At 37.2% G+C, this 24308-nt stretch overlaps 1 protein-coding gene and 1 pseudogene across 1 annotated transcript; both read right to left on the reverse strand.

Moving 5' to 3' along the window:
• Window positions 1-233: 233 nt before the first annotated feature.
• LOC147576731 (olfactory receptor 52J3-like) lies at window positions 234-883 on the reverse strand (annotated as a pseudogene).
• A 12889-nt stretch (window positions 884-13772) lies between these two features.
• LOC147576732 (olfactory receptor 52J3-like) lies at window positions 13773-14711 on the reverse strand. Its single transcript, XM_086679439.1, has one exon. The coding sequence runs from the start codon at window positions 14709-14711 to the stop codon at window positions 13773-13775; it is 939 nt and encodes a 312-aa protein (XP_086535565.1).
• Window positions 14712-24308: the final 9597 nt, after the last annotated feature.

Raw genomic sequence — 24308 nt, forward strand, 5'->3', positions numbered from 1 at the left:
TCGGAGGCATAACCAACTGAGCCACTGAGTGCCCCTTATTTTTATTTTTTAAATAAACTTTTTTTTTGAAATTTTAGATCTACAGAAAAATGGAAAGGTAGAACAGAGTTCCCATGCAGCCTTCACTGTTTTCCCTGTTATTAACAATGTACATTAGTACAGTGCAGTTTTTAAAAGTGAAGAGACAGGTGTATAGAAAACAAACACGACTACAGCATGGGAGTCACAAGTGCTCAGTGTCTTGTGATGGGTATTTTGTAACTTGAGACGTATACAGGGCAGAGGATATAGCCATAAGAGATCCCAACCCATACCAGGATTAAGATGAGGAAGAAAGCAGCTAAAAGACCACAGATGGCATTGATATAAGTGTTGGCACAAGCCAACTTGGCCATGCCCATGTGCTCACAGTTTTATGAGCAATAACGTGGGCATCACAAAAAGGCAGACAGTGAATTAGGTAGACAGTGTGCATATAACTGCACTCAGGGAAATACCCATTCTAATTTCTGACATCCAGACTGTCAGGATGGTGGTACAGTGCAGTGATGCACAGATGGCCACATGGTGGTCAAAGGCCATTGCCAGCAGTACTGCAGACACATTCCTGTGTATGAGAAACATCTGGCCCACACAGGCTCCAAAGCCAATCTCATGAACATTAAACCAGAATGTACCCAGCCAGGAATGTAGAGAGGGCCAGATACATGGCCAGAAAAAATATAAGATTCAAGAGGATTCTGTCTATCCATATCATTATCTGAGATGTTACATTGAAAATAAGAGCCAAAATGTAAATGCAACAGAAGGGAAAGGAAATCCAGTCATGGACAGTCTCAAGCCCTGGGTTGCCTAAAAGAACAAAGTGCAGATGATGGAGCATGGTTACATTTTTATGGGGCATTCTGGAATTGGCTGAAATAGGAGGAGATATGATTCATTCCTAGAAAGAATTTAAAAAAGCATAATGCTTTCAAATGCTTAGTTCATATTTTAGTAGAGTGCAAGAGAAGGCAGTGATATTGTTTCTTGTCTATTAAAGAAAATTCCTGACACTGAACACAGTTTGAATCTAAGAAACCAAAGTTTTATGACAACTAATAGCATAGCTAATGCCAAGAAATGATAAAATATCCTCTGAAGTTCTGAACTAAAATAATCTGTATTCTGGTACTTTCTGTTAAGCGAAGATTGGTATCTGGATTCATATAAAATGTAAGGACTTCCCCAAATGAGCATGTTAAGGATAAAGCCAACAGATCATCAAGACAGAGAAAGACCGATGTGGGTCCCCAAGCATAGCCACACTAACATAAAGAAACATCATATGCCAAGTAACTTAAGTATGTTGCATTTGATACTAATGTTCATGTGAATTCCAATTCAAAAATCACCTCGAAAATCAACAGGTATCCTCATGAAATTACCCAACAAACATTCATAGACAAACACCGTCAAACAAATCTTAAACCGAAATAGATACAGGAAGGTTTAACTAGTAAAAACCAGCCTCAGAGCCAAAATATTTCTTATGACAACAATGTACATCCCTTTGTTCCTGGGGTGATGAAAGAGCATAAGGAAACAAGGAGGACTTCAGGTTCTTCCCTGTTTCCTATATCTAAGGAGAATATCTAAGAAAGACAGTGCTCAGAGGAGGTGAAAGAAAGATTTGAGGGAGGTACTGATCATGGAAATAGCTCTTCCAGGTCAGGGTGAGGTCATACATTCTTTGTCTTTACCCCAAGCACTATCCATAAGACCTTGTCCTTATTTTCTGATAAGGAAAGTTTTTTTAACACAGAAAATCAGACATAGTGAGAAAAGACAAGAAACCTGGAGAGTGAGGAAAAAACAGACTAAGGACATGGGAACATGGAGATGAGTAGAAAGCAGAGAATAGATTAAGCCAAGGGCTGATATTTTTTAAAGCAAAAATTAACAAGCTTCTGTCAGAACTGATTAAGAAGAAGGAAAAAAAAGGAAAGGGAAAGGGAAAGGGAGAAAGACAGAAGATGGTTTCTCAATGTCAGGAATGAAGCAGAGTGTATCACTCTAGATACTGCAGACATTGACAGTTCCATAAAAATGAAAGTGACCATGTAGATCAAATGGACCGATTCCTCAAACTCTACAAATTGCCACATCTTATTAATATGAAATAGATCATTTAAATAGCCCTAGAACTATCAAGTCTCATTTTTAACCTGGGCCTCCTCTTAATTAGCCAGAGTGAAATCCTGAGCAAAAATGATAGCATCACATATGGTCTGCAGACAAGACTATATATTGCAGTATACTAATGGTATCACTATACTATTAGCAATAGGATCTTTGCTGTGAAACCTCGTTCTGAGTGCTTACTTACTACGGTCACTATGATTCCAATGGTCTTGGTAGGAGTTCTTTAGAGAACAAAGCTTGAGTCAGTAAATTCTATGGAGTAAAATCCGAGAAAGGCGGAGTGGGGTACAAGGGAAAGATGAAGGGAAGGAGGAAAGTCACTTTGAGGGTTTGTTCTCTAGTGTGTGGTTGTTCAGTGCAACTGATCTTGTAGTGACCTTCATACACCCCTACACTCACTAGTGACATTTTGCTTCTCCAGATATTAATGTTGGTTCAGGACCAATGTCTTATAATCACCCAAGATTCTCGCTATTTCTCTTCCCAGTGCATAGTCTTGATAGTAAATGGTCACATGTCCCTTTCAGGAAGACTAGTGTATAGTCAGCTTCTCAGCAGTATCCTTCTTCAAGGGGAGATAGCCCACTTCAGTGGGCTCCAGGCTTCAGAGCTGTCTCAAGATTGAAATCAGGAAGAACAGTTTGACAGAAAAAATTCCTGACATCATTCCTACTTGCAGAACTTTTCCTGGTTTCCTAGGTTCTCCTCAGGAATATATTTCTCACAGCGTGATGAGGAGAGTGTTTTCTAGGCCCTCCAGGATAGACTTAAGGGCTGACTGAGCAGGTATGCATGATAAATAAACTCTAACATTCTGTGTTCCCTGAAGTCTTTGGGAACTTTTTTTAATTGTATTTTTCAGAGAAAGTCTGGCATTTCCATTCATTTTACTGAGGACCATCTTTGAGAACAGGTTTTAGTCAATCATCTAACTGTTGTAACCACTCCCAAATACATTGAATCCAGAATCTCTATTTAATATTCTCATATTACAATTCAGCCTCATACTGTGTCACATTTCTTCTACTCAGATCTAGTACTCAGAGTTCAGTACCACACATGATCCCCAGGCTTCTATCTGTATAAAGTGGCAAAATCTTACAATTCTTTTGGTTAGTATATTTTATCCCCTGGAGCCTGCTGGCATTTAAGTCCAGTTATAAACCTAGAATTGTACTTTCCCACACAGTAGACACTAGCCATATATGATTATTGAACATCGGACATGTGACAAATTCAACTGATGGGATGAATTTTAATATTTACTTTAATATAAATATAAAATATTTTTCAATTCAACATAATTTCTTATGTTGCATGTTATTTTAGCCATTGATTATTTAGTACAAAAAATAGTACAAAAAGATTAGTACAAAAAAAGATGTGCTTCAAGTGTTAAATACTGGATTAAGAAGACTTACTTTGATAATTTCAATGATATCAAATATTTAATTGATAGGTATATTGATTTTATGTTTAAATAATTTTTGAATAATATTAGGTTAGATTACATATTCTATTGAATTAATTTTACTTTTTTTTAGCTTTCATAACATAGTTAATAGAAAAATTACATAGGTGACCCACATTTTATTCTTATTAAACACGATTATTCTCAGAAACTGTAAGAAGCAGTGGGAACTTTTCATGGCTGAGATTAGGAATCCATTTCAATTCAGCTACCTCAGGGGAGGATATTACATTTATTTTGAACAGAGGGAGACTATCTAACTGAGACAAGAGAATAAGAGCTGCTTCTAACGGTAAAAGGGGGGTTGGCAGCATTCAGGATTTGCTTCATTGGAGTCTACCCACATAACATCATTCCAATTTTTGGAGTTCTATTTCTTTCCAATAAACGACCTCGTAGAAGATGATTTTTTTTTTTTAGCATAGTCAAAAATGCTTTATTTCCTTACCTGGACTTTCAGCTGGGTATTAAAGCCCTGAGTTCATTGTAACTTCTCTGGCTTATATCTCATACAAAAAAATCAAGTCTCTAATGTCCTCATTCTTATTAAAATCTTTGGCAGAAATACTTGGACACTCAAAAAGGTTTGCCTCCTTTAAGCCCTTGGTTACGGAGAATAATATACATAACAGTTTCATCACTGCATTCTACAAATGACCAATGTCTCTTTTGCCAATAGCAGCAGGGGCCTTGCTATCCCTAAGGCTCATTAGATAAGGAACTAATTCCAAATTCCATCCTTAAGAATTTGTTATCCAGGAACCACTTTTGGTATCTATATTTATGTCAACTAAGGTTCAGAACTACTAAGAGTATGAAGAATAAAGAATTTATTGTAGGAGTTAGCTGCGGAGGGGAAGAGCCAAAATGACGGAACAGCATGGAAGCTTTTTGTGTGTCTCAAGTCCATGATATACAGCCAGACCAACACTAAACCATCTGACACACCTAGAAAACTGATTGAAGGATTAACACAACTATATGCACAACCTGAACCACGAAATTCAGCAGGTAAACGGCGCGGAGAGCTGAAATTGGGGAGCGAGAAGCTGTGAAAGGTAGGGAACTGCTTTTGCCTGTGGAGAGAGGACAGAGACTGGGGAGGAAGGGAGAGTATGGGAAAAGCACCCCTCCCCAAAAGCAGCTGGAGAGAAAGTGGAAAACTCGAAACAGCTGCAGGTACTAAACTAAAAAGGGAGAAAGGAGAGGGTTTAAATTCCATTAAGACTGTAAACAAGGGGAACGCAAAGGCTGCAACTCCGCAGCTCGATACCTGGTGGTGCTCTGGTGGGAAAGACGAATCCCCAGGAACAGAGTGGGGTCTGGGAGGTTCTTGGGCCACATGAAGAAAAGCGGTTCCACTGCTGGAAGGACACTTGAGACTGTTGAAGCCACCTGGTGCCAGCAGACCCTGGAAGGCAGCCGCATTCGCTGGTGCTGGGGCAAGGTTACTAAGAGTGAAGCCTGGTGCCAGATGTGTGTTGTGATTTTCCATAATCCCTGAAACGTTGCAGCTACTCTGTCTCGTGAACTTTTTCTGGGGCGGGCTGGCACCTGGCCACAGTCTCAGGGCACCGGCAACAACAGGGTCCAGTGGGCATTCCTGGGTGCACTCAATATTCAGCCATTGCTCATTTGGCCATTGCTTGGTGAGACCCTCCCACAGAGGGGCAGAACGGGTCAAAGCTGCAGTCCTTTAGAAGTAAGGGGCCAGGGAAAACAGCCGCGTCTGAGACAAAACTTGGGAGAGAGGTATTGCCTTGGGCCTGGTCACAGATAGTGAAAAAGCGGGGAGTGGACAAGAGTTGAAGACAGAGGACGGTGGGCGATTGCTGATCCGGGAGAACAGACCAGGTACCTGGGAGGCGCCATTTTCACCATTCCTGTGCATGCGCATATGCACCAATGTGCGCTGCAACAATCCATCCCAGTAGGCTAGCAGCGCCATCTAGTGGAGAGTGGAGCTGTTACACTGAGCCCCACCCAACTAGGCCATCTTTGCTCTTCAAGTACACAAGACTCACCGCCGGCTTAATTTATGGACTATAAAGAGCTACGTAGACTGACTTCTAGGGGAAAACGAAGCAACTTCAGTCCTATTTCAATCTGTTAGCAGGTTCATCTATTCAATTTTCTTTCTTTTTTCTTTTTCTCTTTTACAATTCTTTTCTTTTTCTTGACTACAGAAAGATAAAATTCATTTTTATTTTCAATTTTTATTAAAAATATCTTTCTTTAATTTTAATTACTATATTTTTCTACTTTTGAGTAAATTTTTTTCAAATTATACTTTACTTCCATCATTTTATTTTAGCCTACTTCAGTATATTCACCTTTCAAATTTTCAGTTTCCTTTTTTTCTTTCTTTTTCTTTTTTCTCTTTTTAGTTTCTTTCCTTTTTCTTGAATGCAGAAAGAGAAAAAGTTCACTTTACTTTCAATTTCTATTAAAATATTTTTATTTAGGGGCGCCTGGGTGGCGCAGTCGGTTAAGCGTCCGGCTTCAGCCAGGTCACGATCTCGCGGTCCGTGAGTTCGAGCCCCGCGTCAGGCTCTGGGCTGATGGCTCGGAGCCTGGAGCCTGTTTCCAATTCTGTGTCTCCCTCTCTCTCTGCCCCTCCCCCGTTCATGCTCTGTCTCTCTCTGTCCCAAAAATAAATTAAAAAAAAAAATGTTGAAAAAAAAAATTAAAAAAAAAATAAAAAAATAAAAAAATAAAATAAAATATTTTTATTTAATTTTTATTACTATATTTTTTGCTTTTATGCAAATTTGTTCAAATTCTATTTTACCTCCATCATTTTATTTTAGTCTACTACAATGTATTCACTTTTTCAAATTTTCAAACGATTTCTTTTTTTCTTTTTTTCTTTCTTTTTTGTTTCTTTTCTTTTTTCTTAAATACAGAAAATTTAAAAAATCACATTTATTTTTAATTTTTATTAAAAATGTTTCTTTAATTTTTTCTACTGTATTCTTTACTTTTGTGTATATTTTTTCAAATTCTATTTTACCCCATCTCATTTTAGTCTACTTCAGTGTATTCATTTTTTCAAATTCTCAAACGATTTCCTCCTCCCCTCTTTTTTTCTCTAATCTGTCAAAACACTTTCAACACTCAGACCAAAACACACCTAGGATCTAGCATCATCTATTCGATGTGTGTGTGTGTGTGTGTGTGTGTGTGTGTGTGTGTCTTTAATTTTTAATTTTAATATTTTTTTATTTTATTTTTTAATTTCAATGTTTCTACCTCAATTCTTTTTCTCCCTTCAAAATGACAAAATGAAGGAATTCACCCCAAAAGAAAGAGCACAAAGAAACAACAGCCAGGGATTTAACCAACACAGATACAAGCAAGATGTCCTAACCAGAATTTAGAATCACGATAATAAGAATACTAGCTGGAGTCGAAAATAGATTAGAATCCCTTTCTGCAGAGATAAAAGATGTAAAAAATAGCCAGCATGAAATTAAAAATGCTATAACTGAGCTGCAATCACAGATGGATGCAGCGGCGGCAAGGATGGATGAGGCAGAACAGAGAATTAGCGATATAGAGGACAAAATTATACAGAATGATGAAGCAGAAAAAAAGAGGGAGATGAAGGCAAAAGAGCACAATTTAAGAATTAGAGAAATCGATGACTCATTCAAAAGGAACAACATCAGAATCATAGGGGTCCCAGAAGAGGAAGAGAGAGAAATAGGGGTAGAAGGGTTATGTGAGCAAATCATAGCGGAAAACTTTCCTAACCTGGGGAAAGACACAGACATCAAAATCCAGGAAGCATAGAGGACTCCCATTAGATTCAACAAAACGGACCATCAACAAGGCATATCATAGTCAAATTCACAAAATACTCAGGCAAGGAGAGAATCCTGAAAGCAGCAAGGGAAAAAAAGTCCCTAACCTACAAGGGAAGAAAGATCATGTTTGCAGCAGACCTATCCACAGAAACTTGGCAGGCCAGAAGGGAGTGGCAGGATATATTCAGTGTGCTGAATCAGAAAAATATGCAGCCAAGAATTCTTTATCCAGCAAGACTGTTATTCAGAATAGGAGAGATAAAAAGTTCACAGACAAACAAAAATTAAAGGAGTTTCTGACCACTATACTAGCCCTGCAAGAAATTTTAAGGGGGACTTTCTGAGGGGAGAAAAGATGAAAAAAATATATAAAAATAAATAAATACCAAAAGCAACAAAAGATTAGAAAGGACCAGAGAACACCACCAGAAACTGCAACTCTACAAGCATCATAATGGCAATAAATCCATATCTTTCAGTACTCACTCTAAATGTCAATGGACTCCATGCTCCAATCAAAAGACAAAGGGTAACAGAATGGATAAGAAAACAAGGTCCATCTGTATGCTGTTTACAAGAGACCCACTTTAGACCTAAAGAGGCCTTCAGATTGAAAATAAGGGGATGGAGAACCATCTATCGTGCTAATGGTCAACAAAAGAAAGCTGGAGTAGCCATACTTATGTCAGACAATCTAGACTTTAAAATAAATACTGTATCAAGAGATGCAAAAGGGCATTATATCATAATCAAGGGGTCTATCCACATAACAATTGTAAACATTTATGTGCCAAATGTGAGAGCACGCAAATATATAAATCAATTAACCACAAACATAAAGAAACTCATTGATAATAATACCATAATAGTAGGAGACTTCAACACCCCACTCACAGCAATGGACAGATCATCTAATCAAAAAATCAACAAGGAAACAATGGCTTTGAATGACACACTGGACCAGATGGACTTAACAGGTATATTCAGAACATTTCATCCTAAAGCAGCAGAATATCCATTTTTCTCCAGTGCACATGGAATGTTCTCCAGAATAGACCCTATACTGGGACAAACATATACACTACCAAAACCGAATCAGGAAGAAATAGAAAATTTGAACAGACCTATAACCAGTAAGGAAATCAAATTAGTAATCAAAAATCTGCCAGAAGACAAGAGTCCAGGGCCAGATGGCTTTCCAGGGGAATTCTACCAAACATTTAAGGAAAAGTTAACACCTATTCTCTTGAAAATGTTCCAAAAAATAGAAATGGAAGGAAAACTTTCAAACTCTTTCTATGAAGCCAGCATTACCTTGATTCCAAAACCAGAGAGAGACCCCACTAAAAAGGAGAACTATAGACCAATTTTCCTGATGAACATGGATGCAAAAACCTTCAGCAAGATATTAGCCAACCGGATCCAACAATACATTAAAAAAATTATTCACCACAACCAAGCGGGATTTATACCTGGGATGCAGGGCTGGTTCAATATCCACAAATCAATTAATGTGATTCATCACATCAATAAAAGAAAGGACAGGAACCATATGATCCGCTCAATAGATGCAGAGAAAGCATTTGACAAAATACAGCATCCTTTCTTCATAAAAACCCTCAAGAAAGTAGGCATAGAAGGATTGTACCTCAAGATCATAAAAGCCATATATGAATGACCCAAAGCTAATATCATCCTCAATAGGGAAAAACTGAGAGCTTTCCCCCCTAAGGTCAGGAACAAGATAGGGATGTCCACTCTCACCACTGTTATTCAACATTGTATTGGAAGTCTTAGCGTCTGCAATCAGACAACACAAAGAAATAAAAGGCATCCAAATTGGCCAGGAGGAGGTCAAACTTTCACTCTTCACAGATGACATGACACTCTATATGGAAAACCCAAAAGCTTCCACCAAAAAACTGCTAGAACTGATTCATTAATTCAGCACAGTTTCAGGATATAAAATCAATGCACAGAAATCAGTTGCATTCCTATACACCAACAATAAAGCAACAGAAAGAGAAATCAAGGAATCGATCCCATTTACAGTTGCACAAAAATACATAAAATACCTAGGAATAAATCTAACCAAAGAGGTGAAAAATCTATACAATGAAAACTATAGAAAGCTTATGAAAGAAATTGAAGAAGACACAAAGAAATGGAAAAAGATTCCATGCTCCTGGAAACTAAGAACAAATATTGTTAAAATGTCGATACTACCCAAAGCAATCTACATATTCAATACAATCCCTATCAAAGTAACATGAGCATTCTTCACAGAGCTAGAACAAATAATCCTAATATTGTATGGAAACAGAAAAGACCCTGAATAGCCAAAACAATCTTGAAAAAGAAAACCAAAGCAGGAGGCATCACAATCCCAGACTTCAAGCTATACTACAAAGCTGTAATCATCCAGAGAGTATGGTACTGGCACAAGAACAGACACTCAGATCAGTGGAATGGAATAGAGAACCCAGAAATGGACCCACAAACATATGGCCAACTAATCTTTGATAAATCAGGAAAGAATATCCAATGGAATAAAGACAGTCTCTTCAGCAAGTGGTGCTAGGAAAACTGGACAGAAACATGCAGAAAAATGAACCTGGACCAATTTCTTACACCATACACAAAAATAAACTCAAAATGGATGAAAGACCTAAATGTAAGACAGGAATCCATCAAAATCCTCGAGGAGAAAGCAGGCTAAAACCTCTTTGATCTTGGCCACAGCAACTTCTTACTCAACACATCTCTGGAGGCAAGGGAAACAAAAGCAAAGATCAACTAGTGGGACCTCATTAAAATAAAAAGCTTCTGCACAGCGAAGGAAAAAATCAGCAAAACTAAAAGGCAACTGACAGAATGGGAGAAGATATTTGCAAATGACATATCAGATAGAGGGTTAGTATCCAAAATCTGTAAAGAACTTATCAAACTCAACACCCAAAAAATAAAGAATCCAGTGAAGAAATGGGTAAAAGACATGAACAGACAGTTCTCCAAGGAAGACATCCAGATGGCCAACCGACACATGAAAAAATGCTCAACATCACTCATCATCAGGGAAATACAAATCAAAACCACAATGAGATACCACCTCACACCTGTCAGAATGGCTCACATTAACAACTCAGCCAATGACAGATGTTGGCGAGGATGCTGAGAAAGAGGATCTCTTTTGCATTGTTGGTGGCAATGCAAGCTGGCAGCCACTCTGGAAAACTGTATGGAGGTCCCTCAAAAAACTAAAAATAGAACTACCCTACGACCCAGCAATTGCACTACTAGGCATTTATCCACGGGATACAGGTGTGCTGTTTCGAAGGGACACATGCACCCCCATCTTTTTAGAGCACTATCAACAATATCCAAAGTATGGAAAGAGCCCAATGTCCGTTAATGGATGAATGGATAAAGAAAATGTATATATAAAATGGAGTATTACTCGGCTATCAAAGGTATAAAATCTTGCCATTTGCAACTACGTGGAAGGAGCTAGAGGGTATTATGCTAAGTGAAATTAGTCAGTCAGAGAAAGACAAAAATCATATGACTTCACTCATATGAGGACTTGAAGAGACAAAACAGATGAACATAAGGGAAGGGAAACAAAAATAATATAAAAACAGGGAGAGGGACAAAACAGAAGAGACTCATAAGTGTGGAGAACAAACTGAGGGTTGCTGGAGGGATTATGGGAGGGGGGATGGGCTAAATGGGTAAGGGGAATTAAGGAATCTACTCCTGAAATCATTGTTTCACTATATGCTAACTAATTTGGATGTAAATTTTAAAAAATAAAAAATAAATAATAAATAAATATAGGAGTTAGATGCAATTGTGGGAGGAGCTAAGGGGAAAAATAGATCCCAAAACAAATTTTCTAGTCAAATTAGGCCTGCATGAATAAGGTGATGTTTGGAGAAGACTAGGTACTTTCAGGGGTGCCTGGGTGGCCCAGTTGGTTGAGCGTCCAACTTTGGCTCAGGTCATGATCTCACAGTCTGTGAGTTTGAGCCCCACATCTGGCTCTGTGCTGACAGCTCAGAGCCTGGAGCCTGCTTCAGATTCTGTGTCTCCCTCTCTCTCTGCCCCTCCCCTGCTCACACTCTGTCTCTCTATCAAAAAATGAATAAACATTAAAAAGAAATGAAAAAAAAAAAAGACTAGGTACTTTCAGCTTCTGGGATGGAATCATAAAGGAGTGAGCGTCAAAATTTAAGGTAGATGGTTTGTTATTCCTGGCTACTGCCTCTGTGTGTGCAAGTAAAATACCTGGTGGTAGATTTGTGATGGCTGTTGGTCAGCAGGTCAGTAGGCATGGAGAGCTGTGCATGAAGCTGAGGGATACGGGGAGAAATTAGAATCCTCTAGTATCGCTGTGTTTCTATCACTGCCTGAAAACAATATTGAGCCACAGAAAATAATGGCTGCTGTTTCACATTTGCTCCCACGGCTTATGCATTTCTTATGTGACCAACTCTCAACTGGAAACTTACAGGGAAGAGAATTCTGGGAAACAGAGTGCTAACAGGGTAGTCACAGAACTGTCACAGATGCACATTTTATCATCTGTGCTTATCCAAATGAGGAGCATAATTAAGTCTCAGTTAATATTTCAAGGAATTAATAACACATTGTTTAACTGATTGATAGTAAATAAGCCAAGGAATAAGTGAACTCAAAATTCCATCAGGATATTTTTAACTGTAGCAAAATGAGAGCATTTCATTTTATTGTTCTACAAATTAGCTTAAAGAACAAATGAAGAGTGAGAAAAGTACAGGAGGATAATCAGCTTTAAAAGTTATTGAAATGTATTTCTCTAGTGATGACTGACACTGATTCAAGAACAAACAGACAAACCAACTATATAAATGAAAAGCAGACTCTTGTACAAATTGAAATTTAATATGAAGAAAGAAAAAAATGCAAATCAGTTCTGAAGTGATGAGTTCGTAAGTCAATTATGTTATTAAACAGATTAGAAATAGAAACAGAAAGGTGTTTAATATTCTTACAACCTTACATCAAAATAAATTGCAAGTAGATTAGAATTAAAAGTAAGACTTAATAAACACACACACACACACCAATAACAATATAGATGTTGGGATGTCTATATATAATAAAGCTGTGCATAAGCCCTATGTTTCAAAGGGATAAAATGCTGTGTTATAGGTAATATTATCAGTATTGAGTTCATTTAAAAATTTAATCTGTGATATGAAAATAAGGTACTAATTATAAAGGGTTTATAGAAAGGTGTTAATATGTCAGGTGTAATCAAAAACTCATGCTATGATATTTTTAAGAAGCTGGGCAGAAAACTGGGAGAGGGCACAAAGAAATCACAGTAAATAACCACAATCAAAATAAACAAGTGACCTGTTCCATCAGTAACCTACTATCTGACAGTCCTCTTTGTAAGTGTAGAACCACTAGGAAATTTTCAAATATGCACAAAGACAATTCATAAAGATGTCACAACATCAATTTGGAATTAAGAATAACTAAAATATTACATACATTCAAATTATGAAAAGATAAAATGCAAATGACAGATTCGAATACATTTAGAAAGGAATATTGTATCCCATATATATCAACACAAACAGATCTCTAAATTTAATATTAAGTGAAAAAATTGCCTATGAAATGATACAGTATATTACCATTTACATGAATTAAAAAATTATAATCCCAACCCCCACAGAGAAAACTGAATTTAAAATGATCTGTTTAGACTCTAAGAAAGACAAAAAGGCATGTGGTGGTCATTCCTGTCTCTGAGGATAAGAAAAAAATGGGAAGTGGTTTGGGGTACGAGTCATAGTTCATTTCAACTTAACTGTCTCATGTGTTTGATTAAGAATAACATTAAAGATAAATAAGTCTCAGTAATAATAGTTTTTAATTTCATGTTGTGGGAACAAAGGTATTAGTTATGTTTCCTTGTCTTACTTTTGTTGAACTGAGGTAAAAATAGAGAACTTAAAAACAGGGGAGAAAAGAGCACTGTTAGCAAATGTAATGATGGGAAGTGTCATTGCTTGGACTGTTCATTCTCACACAAAGTGAAATAATGAAAACAGTTCTTGCTTCCACAATAGGAATTAGTCCTTGAACCTGAAACATTTTGAAGATTATTCAAATCATAGAATCAATAACGGGCCCAGATCACATCCCCTGGAATATCATCTTGTGGCACTAAATGTACACAGAGAAAAATCTCTGGAAAGAACACGCATTTTCCTTGCTAGATCAAAATATTTGGTAAACAAAGGCAAGAGTATCTACTTTTTAGCAAAGACACAGAGCACTCGTTCTCGTATCTGTTTGGTCCTTACACCGTAAATGATGGGGTTGAGTGATGGTGGGATAACCAAATAGAGGTTGGCAACAAGAATGTGAATGTAGCGTGGTATATTGTGTCCAAATCGGTGAGTGAGGAAGGAGAACACTGAGGGGATATAGAAAACACAGATGACCCCAACGTGAGAGCCACATGTGCTTAGGGCTTTTAACCGAGCATCCTGTGATGGGAGGCGGAAGACAGCTCGGAGTATGTAAACGTAGGAGATGCCAATAAGGACCAGGTTCAGAAGAAAGAGAGACACCACAAAGAGCCCATAGATGGCATTGACACGGATGTTACCACAGGACAGTTTTGCAATGCCCATGTGTTCACAGTAGGAATGAGCTATTACACGAGCCTGACAAAAGGGTAGGCGGTAGATAAGATAGACTATGGGAAGTGTAAACAGAACTGGACGAATCACAATGCACATGCTGATGCCCACCAGCACCTGGGATGTCAAGATGGTCTTATAGTGGAGTGGAGCACAGATTGCCACATAACGGTCAAAGGCCATGGCTACCAGGACCTCGGCCTCCATGCCAGTGAAGGCATGGATCAAAAACATCTGGGCCACACAAGCCCCAAAGTTAATCTCATGAGCATCAAACCAGAAGATACCCAGCATGCGGGGCACAGAGGATGTGGAAAGGGCCAAATCGATAGTTGAAAGGAGGGCCAGAAAGTAGAACATGGGCTCTCTCCACAGGGTCTGCTCCATCTTGATGACTAGCAAAATGGTGGCATTGCCCAGCAAAGCCACAAGATAAACAGAGCAGAAAGGCAGGGAGATCCAGGCATGGGCTCCTTCCAGCCCTGGGATTCCAATGAGGAAGAATGTATCTGGGTGAAAAATGCTCCTGTTGGGATAAAGCATCCTCCCCAGTGACAGAGAAGGAGTTGCCATCCTGGAAGGAGGGAAAAAGAAGCTTGAATAAGATGTGCTTATGAAAATGATTAGCTTAATGTTTCAATAGGTAATGAAAATGAAAAAGGTTGCTATTTGAAAGGGCTTGTTAATATATATCTTTTATTATAAGCTGAGCCATACTCATTTGAATGGGCCAGTCTCAAAGAATTTATTACTCATTTTTGTTTAACACATGAGGTTCATCAGCAAACCTATGGCAAAGTTATGAGACACAGAACTTGATATTAAATACGGAATAATTTTGTATGCCCTGTATCTTTTGTAAAGCTCTCATCTGAAGAGGGGCAGATGAAAAATCAAGGATGCACACATGGAAATGCAGATATAATCCAAAAGGAGATAGGCCAGCTAGAAAGTAGAGTGGCAGACACAGATGTACAAGACACTTCTGTAATTGGGAAGTGCAGAAATTATCTAATGATTCATGTGTCACTTCTGGACACAGAGAAAATGCCAAGATCCAGCCAAATATCCTGTCGAAAAGAGAGAAACACAATATCAGAAGTACACATTATCACAATCAAAAGCACAGACACTCTGGGATGCCTTCCCAGGAGCACACACAGGCTGGGTCATATACCTCTACACTTGAAACATCCCACAAAGAAAGATAATGATAAACCTTATGTTTATTTTCATTCATGTTCTTATTTTCCCAAGACCATCCCATTTCATAGCCCACTGCATTTTAGAGTGTTCAGGGAATGGTGGTTTCTAGTGGTATTTGAAAGCTTCTTCATTTACCCTCCACACCGCACCAGTTCCTCTGGGAAAGCCTGCCGATTCCACCACTGCTAAGGAACTAGCGTGTACTGAGTGCACTCCTTTTGCCTAACTGGGGATGTGGGTAAAAGACTGCCTGGAAGGCTTCAGGTGGCATGCACCTGAAGAAGGCTTTTTGAGCAGCACAGAACTGTCTGGAACAACAAAGTCTGGTTGGAGAGACAACTGCCTTCTGTGATTGTGTAAAGGACACAGGGAAGGGTGCTTTTGCAATCCCTTAAAAACAATGAAGAAGCACCTAATCACTTATAAACTCAAATAATGAAATAAAGGAATGTTCTCTGGGTCTCCACCTTGAGGCAGAGGGATTCAAGATCAGGATGAAGTAGCATAGACTCCATTTTTTATCCTTTATATAGCTCCATATTTCTTGGGGAAACATAGCCAGGTAAAAAAAATAAAATAAATGCTATATCCATTCTAGGATTAGAGGTGTGTGTGTGTGTGCGTGTGTGTGTGTGTGTGTGTGTGTGTGTGTGTGTGTGTCTGTGTGTGCGTGAGAATGAGAGAAACAGAGAGGGAGGGAGAGAGGGAGAGAAGAGTTTTGTTTTTTAACACAATTTGTGTTTTTTATTTTGTGTTTATTTGTGTTTTTTAAGGACTGAAACTCCAGGTAACAGCCACCATCCAGTAGCAGGATGCTGGCCAAGAACAAGCCTTTTAATACCCTGATGCCTACCTTGGGTTTAACTCTGAAAATAGACTCTCAGTAGTATGCTACCGCTCACCTCAGGTATTCGCCGTGCTACAGAAGTCTATTTCATTCATTCCCTATAACCCATGACAGAAACAGAAATTATACTTTATCAACCAACTGTATGCTCATTTCATAGATGGATTTTAAAAGACTTGGATCTTCCTAGATATTTGTAAGGAAACCTATTCTCCATTTAAAAGCTGCAAGATTAAACTGGCAACATTAACAAAACAAAAACAAAACCAAAACAAAACAAAAAAAAAAACTACAATGAAAAAAATAAAATTTTCAGTAAAAAAAAAAACTGCATGGTTTTTCTCCATTAGATTCAGAAATTGGACCACATGATGCATATCCTATCATATTAGGCCAGCAGTTGTCAGCCACAGTTGACCATATCTCTTTCACTTGACTGCAGTACATACCCAAATCAAAAGAAAACTCATCTTTGATGCTTCATTCCTCCACAGGAATAGAGATACAAGGCAAATATCAAGCAGCACAGCTCTATTTGCCTTTTTTGAAAAAATACATCCAAGGAGAGTCATTGTATATTAAGGCTTTAGCTGCTTCTAATTTTAGAAAAATGAGTTAACTCCATTTTCTACTATAAATTGTGCCCAGGGATCGAATCCTCTGAGATTGCTGGCAAAACTCCTAGACTATGATTTAGATCAACAGAAGCCTAAGGGGAAAAAATGGCATAGATAGGAATTTCTAGAAGGAAAATTACACATGTGGGGCAAAACCCCACAAATATTATCATTTATATATGACATAAAGATAGATACATTCCATCTCCCTCTAAGTAATATTTTGCAGCCTAATTCTATAGATTGTTGTTTCCTAGATAAAATAATACTTAATCCATATTCTAAGCTCAAACATAATAACCTGGCATAGGAGACGCATTTTCAACCTGAGCTTTCACTATCCCCATGCACTGGCCTGACCATGTGTTCTAGGTTTGTTGAATCCTTAGCTATGGGGATTGACATCTCTGAGGTTTTGGTCCCACTGTCCTTTGTTCATGACAGATCTCCTCAGTCTTCCCCCATTGACAATTTTTCATATCTATCTCACAAAGGCCATAGGGATAAGTGGTAAAAATATCCAATCCTGGAGTCGGTCCGATTCAGTTCAGATACTGGATTTCTCAGATTTCCTTCTCATATGGTTTGGAAGCACTTGTACAATGTTGTGAGATATTAAGTCCTCTTTATACATATAGTGGAGTGAAGATATCTGTACCTAGGTTTTTCATTATAGGAAATATTTGATTACTAGCTCAATTACAAGTGTCCATTCAAATTTTATTTTTCATCTTCAGTTATCTATAAAGACATTTTGAGAGAAACAAAAACTGACAGACTTCATTGCCAGCCAGGCTGTACAACAAGAAATGTTAAAGAATTACTAGCAGCTGATGGGAAATGGCAGAAGTTTTTAAATGGCTGTAAATGAAGAAATAAGGATCATTGGAAATATGGAATAATTATATTATCTATTTCAAATATAAAATGAGCTTTGCACACAAAAATATTTTTTTAATGTTTATTTATTTTTAAGAGAGAGAGAGAGAGCACGAGTGGGGGAGAGACAGAGAGAGAGGAAGACACGATCTGAAGCAGGCTCCAGGCTCTGAGCTGTCAGCACAGAGCCTGATGCGGGGCTCAAACTCACAAACCATGAGATCATGACCTAAGCCGAAGTCGGGCACTCAACTGACTAAGCCACCCAGGCGCCCCCAAAATATTTTTATTATATGGCTTTGAATGATTGCAAAAAACAAAATAGGTACTTAAGTGGACAGAAGAGTATATTCACTCAAAGATATTGTACTTCCATTAAAATAAAAGTGCATTAGGAATCTACACATAATGTACATACTTTTGTTTATAAATGTACATGAAATATATAAAATAATATATAATTTCAGTGAATAAGTCAAAAATACAGAAAAACGTATTTTGAAATAGCATCACAGTGTCAAAATGTTTTAGGGTCATTGCAATACAGATACCATCAATTTCTCTCATTCTACCATGTGGAGTTTAAAATGTTTAATGATCATACAACAATTTAACAATGAAAACTATCATAAATGAATATTAACTAAAAAAATGACTTCACTCAGATCTATTGTCAAATAGGATATACTAAAAAAATAGGTTTCCCATGCTTTTAAAAAATAATGTGACAGTTTCTATTAACAAGATGGCAGCCTATGTAACTATTGTCATTCCTCCCACCCCGAAATCTTTAGATATGTTAAAATTGATGTTAAAACTAAGTGGTTTTTATATATACCTTCCAAATCAATAGGAACAGTTATTAAAGGACAAGAATAAGCAGCCTAGCGTATACCTGCAAACGCAAGACGTTGTTATATTTCAAAGACAGGGTTGGGGGTGGGGGGACGTGAATGTTTCTCTGTCTTGAGATTTTCAGAAAAGCCAGAGGCAAAAAGCAACAAAAAGCAAATTCCTAAAGAATTAGGTGGAGTTTCACAGTAGTGTCTCCACTACACAAAACTCTTACCCTAGTTGGGTTTTACAGTGGATGCTACAGGGTGTCATCCTTAACCCATTTTCAGATCTGAAGTTCTGAATCACCAAACCACTGTAATGTGTGCCTCTTTGCTTCTTCTCTTGCCTAATGGACCTTCTTCACCTAAGATCAAATCCTCCTCCCAGAGAGCCCCAAAAATGACTGGTTGGTAAAGCAGCATAAAGCTTACCCGATTCACCCCAATCAGGACAACTATGAAGGGCCATTCCAGCTCCAAAGACTCCTGTATAAATATCTGGCTGAAAGGGGCACCTGGATGGCTCAGTTGGTTAAGCATCTGACTTCAACTCAGGTCATGATCTCACAGTCAGTGGGTTCAAGCCCCACATTGGGCTCTGGGCTGACAGCTCAGAGCCTGGAGCCTGCTTCAGATTCTCTCTCTCTCTCTCTCTCTCTCTCTCTCTATCTCTCTCTCTCTCTCCCTCCACTCATATACTCTTTCTGCCTCTCAAAAATAAATAAACACTAAAAAAATTAAACGTCTGGCTGACACTTTCATTGCCATTTCATTAAAAATCATTTTCTCCCTCTCTTTTCATCCATCTCACCCAGGTGCTGATCTTGGGAGCAAAGCTGTATTAGTTTTCTAATGCTGCTCTGATACATTACCATAAATGAAGTGCCTTAAATCAACATAAATTTATTATCTTGCAGTTCAGTTTGTTAGAAAGCTGATGCATACATATCTCACTGAGCTAAAATAAAGTGTTCATCAAGTCTGCATTCTTTTCTAGAGACACTAGAGGAGAATATGTTTAGTTGCCTTTTCCAGCTTCCGTAGACTGTCTACATTCCTTAATTCATGGCTCTCTTACCCATTTTCAGAGCCAATATAATGACAGCTTAAGTCTTACACATGTGATATTGCTCTTACTTTGCTTTAATTGTATAAATGCACCCTGATGTTTATAGCAGCATTATCAACAATAGCCAAATTATGGAAAGAGTCCAAATGTCCATCAACTAATGAATGGATAAAGAAGATGTGGTATATATACACACACACACACACACACACACACACACACACACACACATATATATATATATATATATATATATACACAGACACACACACACACAATGGAGTATTACTTGGCAATCAAAAAGAATGAAATCTTGTCATTTGCAAAGACATAGATGGAGCTAGAATGTATTATGCTAAGCAAAATAAGTCAGTCAGAGAATGACAAATGACATACAATTTCACTCAAATGTGGAATTAAAAAAATAGAACAGATGAACATAGAGGGGGGAAAGAGAGAAGAGAGGCAAACCATAAAACAGACTCTCCACTATAGAGAACAAAGAGATAATCACTAGAAAGGAGGTGGGTGGGGGGATAGGTTAAATAGGTGATGGGTATTAAAAAGGGCATTTGTTGTCATGAGCACTGGCTATTTTATGTAAGTGATGAATCACTAAATCCTATACCTGAAACTAATATTACACTCTATGTTAATGAACTGGGATTTAAACAATAACTTGGAAAAAAGAAATGTGTAAATAAGTATGCAATTGAGTCATCATGTTTCCTTCTCTGACTCTGTCTTCTATTTCTATTATTGTCTGCCTTCAAGGACTCATGATAACACTGGCTCCACCTTGATAGTCCAGGACGATCTCCCTATCTTAAACAACCTTAATCCCATGTACAACTTTAGTTCCTCTTTGCCATGAAACTTAACATATTCACAAATTCTGAAGATTAGAATGAGGACATCTTTAAGGGGGCATTATTCTGACTTCATGAAATTTTCCATCTCAGGATGTGGTTTCTAAGAAATCCAACCTGCAAACACTGCTTAGCCAGGGTCTTTGAAGAGCCTACCAAGAAATCACATTGGCAAAGAAAAACTCACAGTAAATAGTACCAAATGTCCAAAGATTAGTAACAACATTTAAAAAAAAAAGCTAACAAGATAATGTGAAATAAAATAAAAAATAAACCACTTCAGGGATGCCTTGATGACTCAGAGTTGAGCATCTGAATCTTGATTTCAGCTCAGGTCATGATCTCAGGGTCATGGGATCGAGCCCCATATTGGGCTCTGTGCTGAGCATTGAGCCTTAAGATTCCCCCTCTGCTCCTCTCCCCCCACTTGTACATGAGACCTCTCTCTCTCTCTCTGTCTCAAAAAAAAAAAAAAAATCAAATCAACCACTTCAGGGATTTAAAATATATATGAAGTTAGGAACCTTAAAGAGATAAGAGAGAGAGGGTCACCCTGGTGCCTTAGTCAATTAAGCATTCGACTCTTGATTTTGGCTCAGGTCATAATCTGGTCTGTGAGTTCAAGCCCCATATCGATTCAGAGCCTGCTTGGGATTCTCTTTCTCTCTCTCTCTCTCTCTCCTCTCTTTTTGCCCCTCTCTCAGTTGCTTTCTCGCTCTCTCTCTTCCCCTCAAACTAAATAAATAAAATTTAAGAAAAAAGAGATGAGACAGGAGAGAGAATTATAATCATGAAGAAAGCACAGGTTTTGTTGTTATTATCAAAAAGATCAAACATAGGAAATCTAAGTGTTGAAAATGGTGATATTAAGGAACTAAAAATAGAATGGAAATTGCTGAAAATAAAAACTTGGAATTTTAAGAGTAGATGGATATATTTTTAGGTCCATAGTAAAATAAATAAATGATGGAAGGAAAGAAAAGTTAAAATGCATGGAATAAATATATGGCATTCAAACTTTATTTTAAAGTATTTACAGAAGAATATGGGGGGAATGGGGAAGGAAATATTTAAAGAAATAAGGTTTGGGGGCACTTGGGTGGCTCAGGTGGTTAAACATCCGAGGTCAGCTCAGTTCGTGATCTCATGGTGGGTGGGTTTGAGCCTCGCGTCAGCTCTGTGCTGACAGCCCAGAGCCTGGAGCCTGCTTCAGGTTCTGTGCCTCTCTCTATCTGTGCCTCTACCCCACTTGCGCTGTCTCTCTCTCTCTCTCAAAAATAAATAAACATTAAAAAATATCTTTTTAAGAAAGAAAGTTTTAAAAGTAATAGATATAAAAGTATCTAGAAGTTTATATATATGTATATATTATATATGTATATAATGTATATATATGTATATATATATATATACATATATATATATACATGCACACACATATATAGTGTATATCATATAAGAAAATAAGGACTGACTGAACACTGAACATGACTTTTTAAAAAACTTATGAATCTATGGGGCACCTGGGTGACTCAGTCAGTTAAGCGTCCGATTTCAGATCAGGTCATGATCTCACAGTTCTTGAGTTCAAGCCCTGAGTCGGGCTCTGAGCTAACAGCTCAGAGCCTGGAGCCTGCTTTGGATTCTGTGTCTCCCTCTCTCTCTGCCCCTCCCCCACTTTCATTCTGTCTCTCTCTCAAAAATAAATAGACCTTAAAAAAATTTTACAAATTTATAAATCTAGAACATTAAATTTAGAACATTAAATATCAGAAGATTACAATTAAGGTTATTCTAAATATATACATATTTTCAAAAAAGTGGAAAAATGATTGGCATATGTTCCATTAATAGCATTAGCTATAGGAAAACAAAAGGTTGGACAATAAATTCAGAAAGCTGGTAGGATAGAACTTGGTTTCAAAATCCTATGAATTTTTAATTCATTATTCAAATATGAGGGCAAATGAGGATGTATTTAGACATAAAGTTACAATTAAATATTGCAAGAATAGATGGGATTGTAGCTAGTAGGAAAAATAGATATTCTCCACTAAGAACTGTGAATTTCAGAGCTAGAAGATATTCATGAAGATTTATTGCAGAAAGATCATTAAAAATATATTTGATCAAATAAAAATGGGCATTTAAGAAGCCTTTTTAATCCTGGAAACACAATTCCGGACAATTCCAAAACGAGAGATATATGTACAAGAAGAACAGGAAAAAGCAAAAAAGGGCTAAAATTTTTGTTTTGTTCAGAGTATGGTAGTTACAAATTACTATAAGTAGAAAACTAATATTTAACTAATGCTGGGAAACAAAGTTAAATTAAGAAAGCAAGCAAGTTAGGAAAAAGGAAAGTATTGGAAAATGTGAAAATTTTAAGAAGTGATCAAAAACAAAGATCGAGAAAATAGAAATATGTCCAAATTAATTACAATTCTGCTACTCAATAATTTTACCTCAAATTCTAAAACCTGGATAAACTGTCTTAACATAAATGCAAGGAATAAACAAATCCCAACAAATAAATGCCAGGAAATGCAGTATTTTTCAAATTAAAAAAATAATATGAATATCTATTAATAGATGAATATATAAATATCAATGTTGTGAAACAAACCAAAATATTTTAATCTATATAAATTAATAACAAATGACCTAACTAAAATATTGTGACTGGTTGTAAAATTAAAAGTTTCTGGTCTGTGTGTCAGAAACACAAATGATACATTTTGATCCTGGAAAAATAGGAGAAAATCTGTTTTGAGGCATTGTTGAAAGCCATTTCCACTGTAATTCTATATATATTTTTATTAAGCATTTTATTTGAGATGAGTTGCAATGTTAAAAGTTGTTAATTCATAAGTTGTAGGAACAATGCTCTGTGTTATACTTTAGTTTCTCTTTTAAAAAGTCTGAAAAAACATTTAATGTAAAGCAATATGACAAGTTTGATGATGCAAAAAGCCATTGCTTGGTCTATGTGAAATATTATTGAATCAACAGAAAGCGCTCAGTAGTATACAAAAAAAAGTGACTTTTCATAGGTTGGTGTAAATGCTTGTACATTAAAGTAAGTGGAGGAAGTAGAGATAGATCATGGGTCTAGGATGAGAGGCCTTCTATCTGGGGATGGAGAATCTTAGAGTCAAATGTAGATTGAGAGAACAAAAGTGAATGAAGTGATAGGCAGAGGCCTGCATGCGTCATGTAGATAGAGAGAAATATCATACATAATTCAATTATGACTACACTGTGCTTATGCTATGGGCCTGAATACAGAGAGATATTCAGTAATATAGTACTCTTGATATTAGTAAGAAATAGTTTTGAAATTACATGTTTTCTTTGGCTATCATCCCACTGAATCTTACATGTTTGGCAGATCATTCCACTTCAGGCTACAGATTTGGCAATGATTGTTTTTGAACCCATGAACTTGGTTTTGTAAAAAGAATATAACAGAATGCAAGCTCCTCAGGGCCAGCCATTTTGTGTTGGTTAGGTTTATGGGTTCATCCCTAGCAATTAGAATGATTCAAGACATACAATAAACACAAAATGAATGTAAATTAAAGGAATAATAAAATGAATACATACACACATGAATGAATGAATAAATAAATGAACCAACACATGAAGTAGGATAGGATCAAATTTCTGGTGCCACATTTGTCTAATTTCAGAACTCAAAAAACCGAATGTAATATGTTCTTTACCCAGAAAAAGAGTAGCCTAATGTTATAAAGGACTCTGCATGAAGACATACAGACAGAGGCCACACAGCTCCTTCCAAGATACCCCATTAGCC

This window comes from Puma concolor, chromosome D1 (assembly GCF_028749965.1).
Source record: "Puma concolor isolate L17-30 chromosome D1, mPumCon1.1.hap2, whole genome shotgun sequence".
Lineage (NCBI taxonomy): Eukaryota > Metazoa > Chordata > Mammalia > Carnivora > Felidae > Puma > Puma concolor.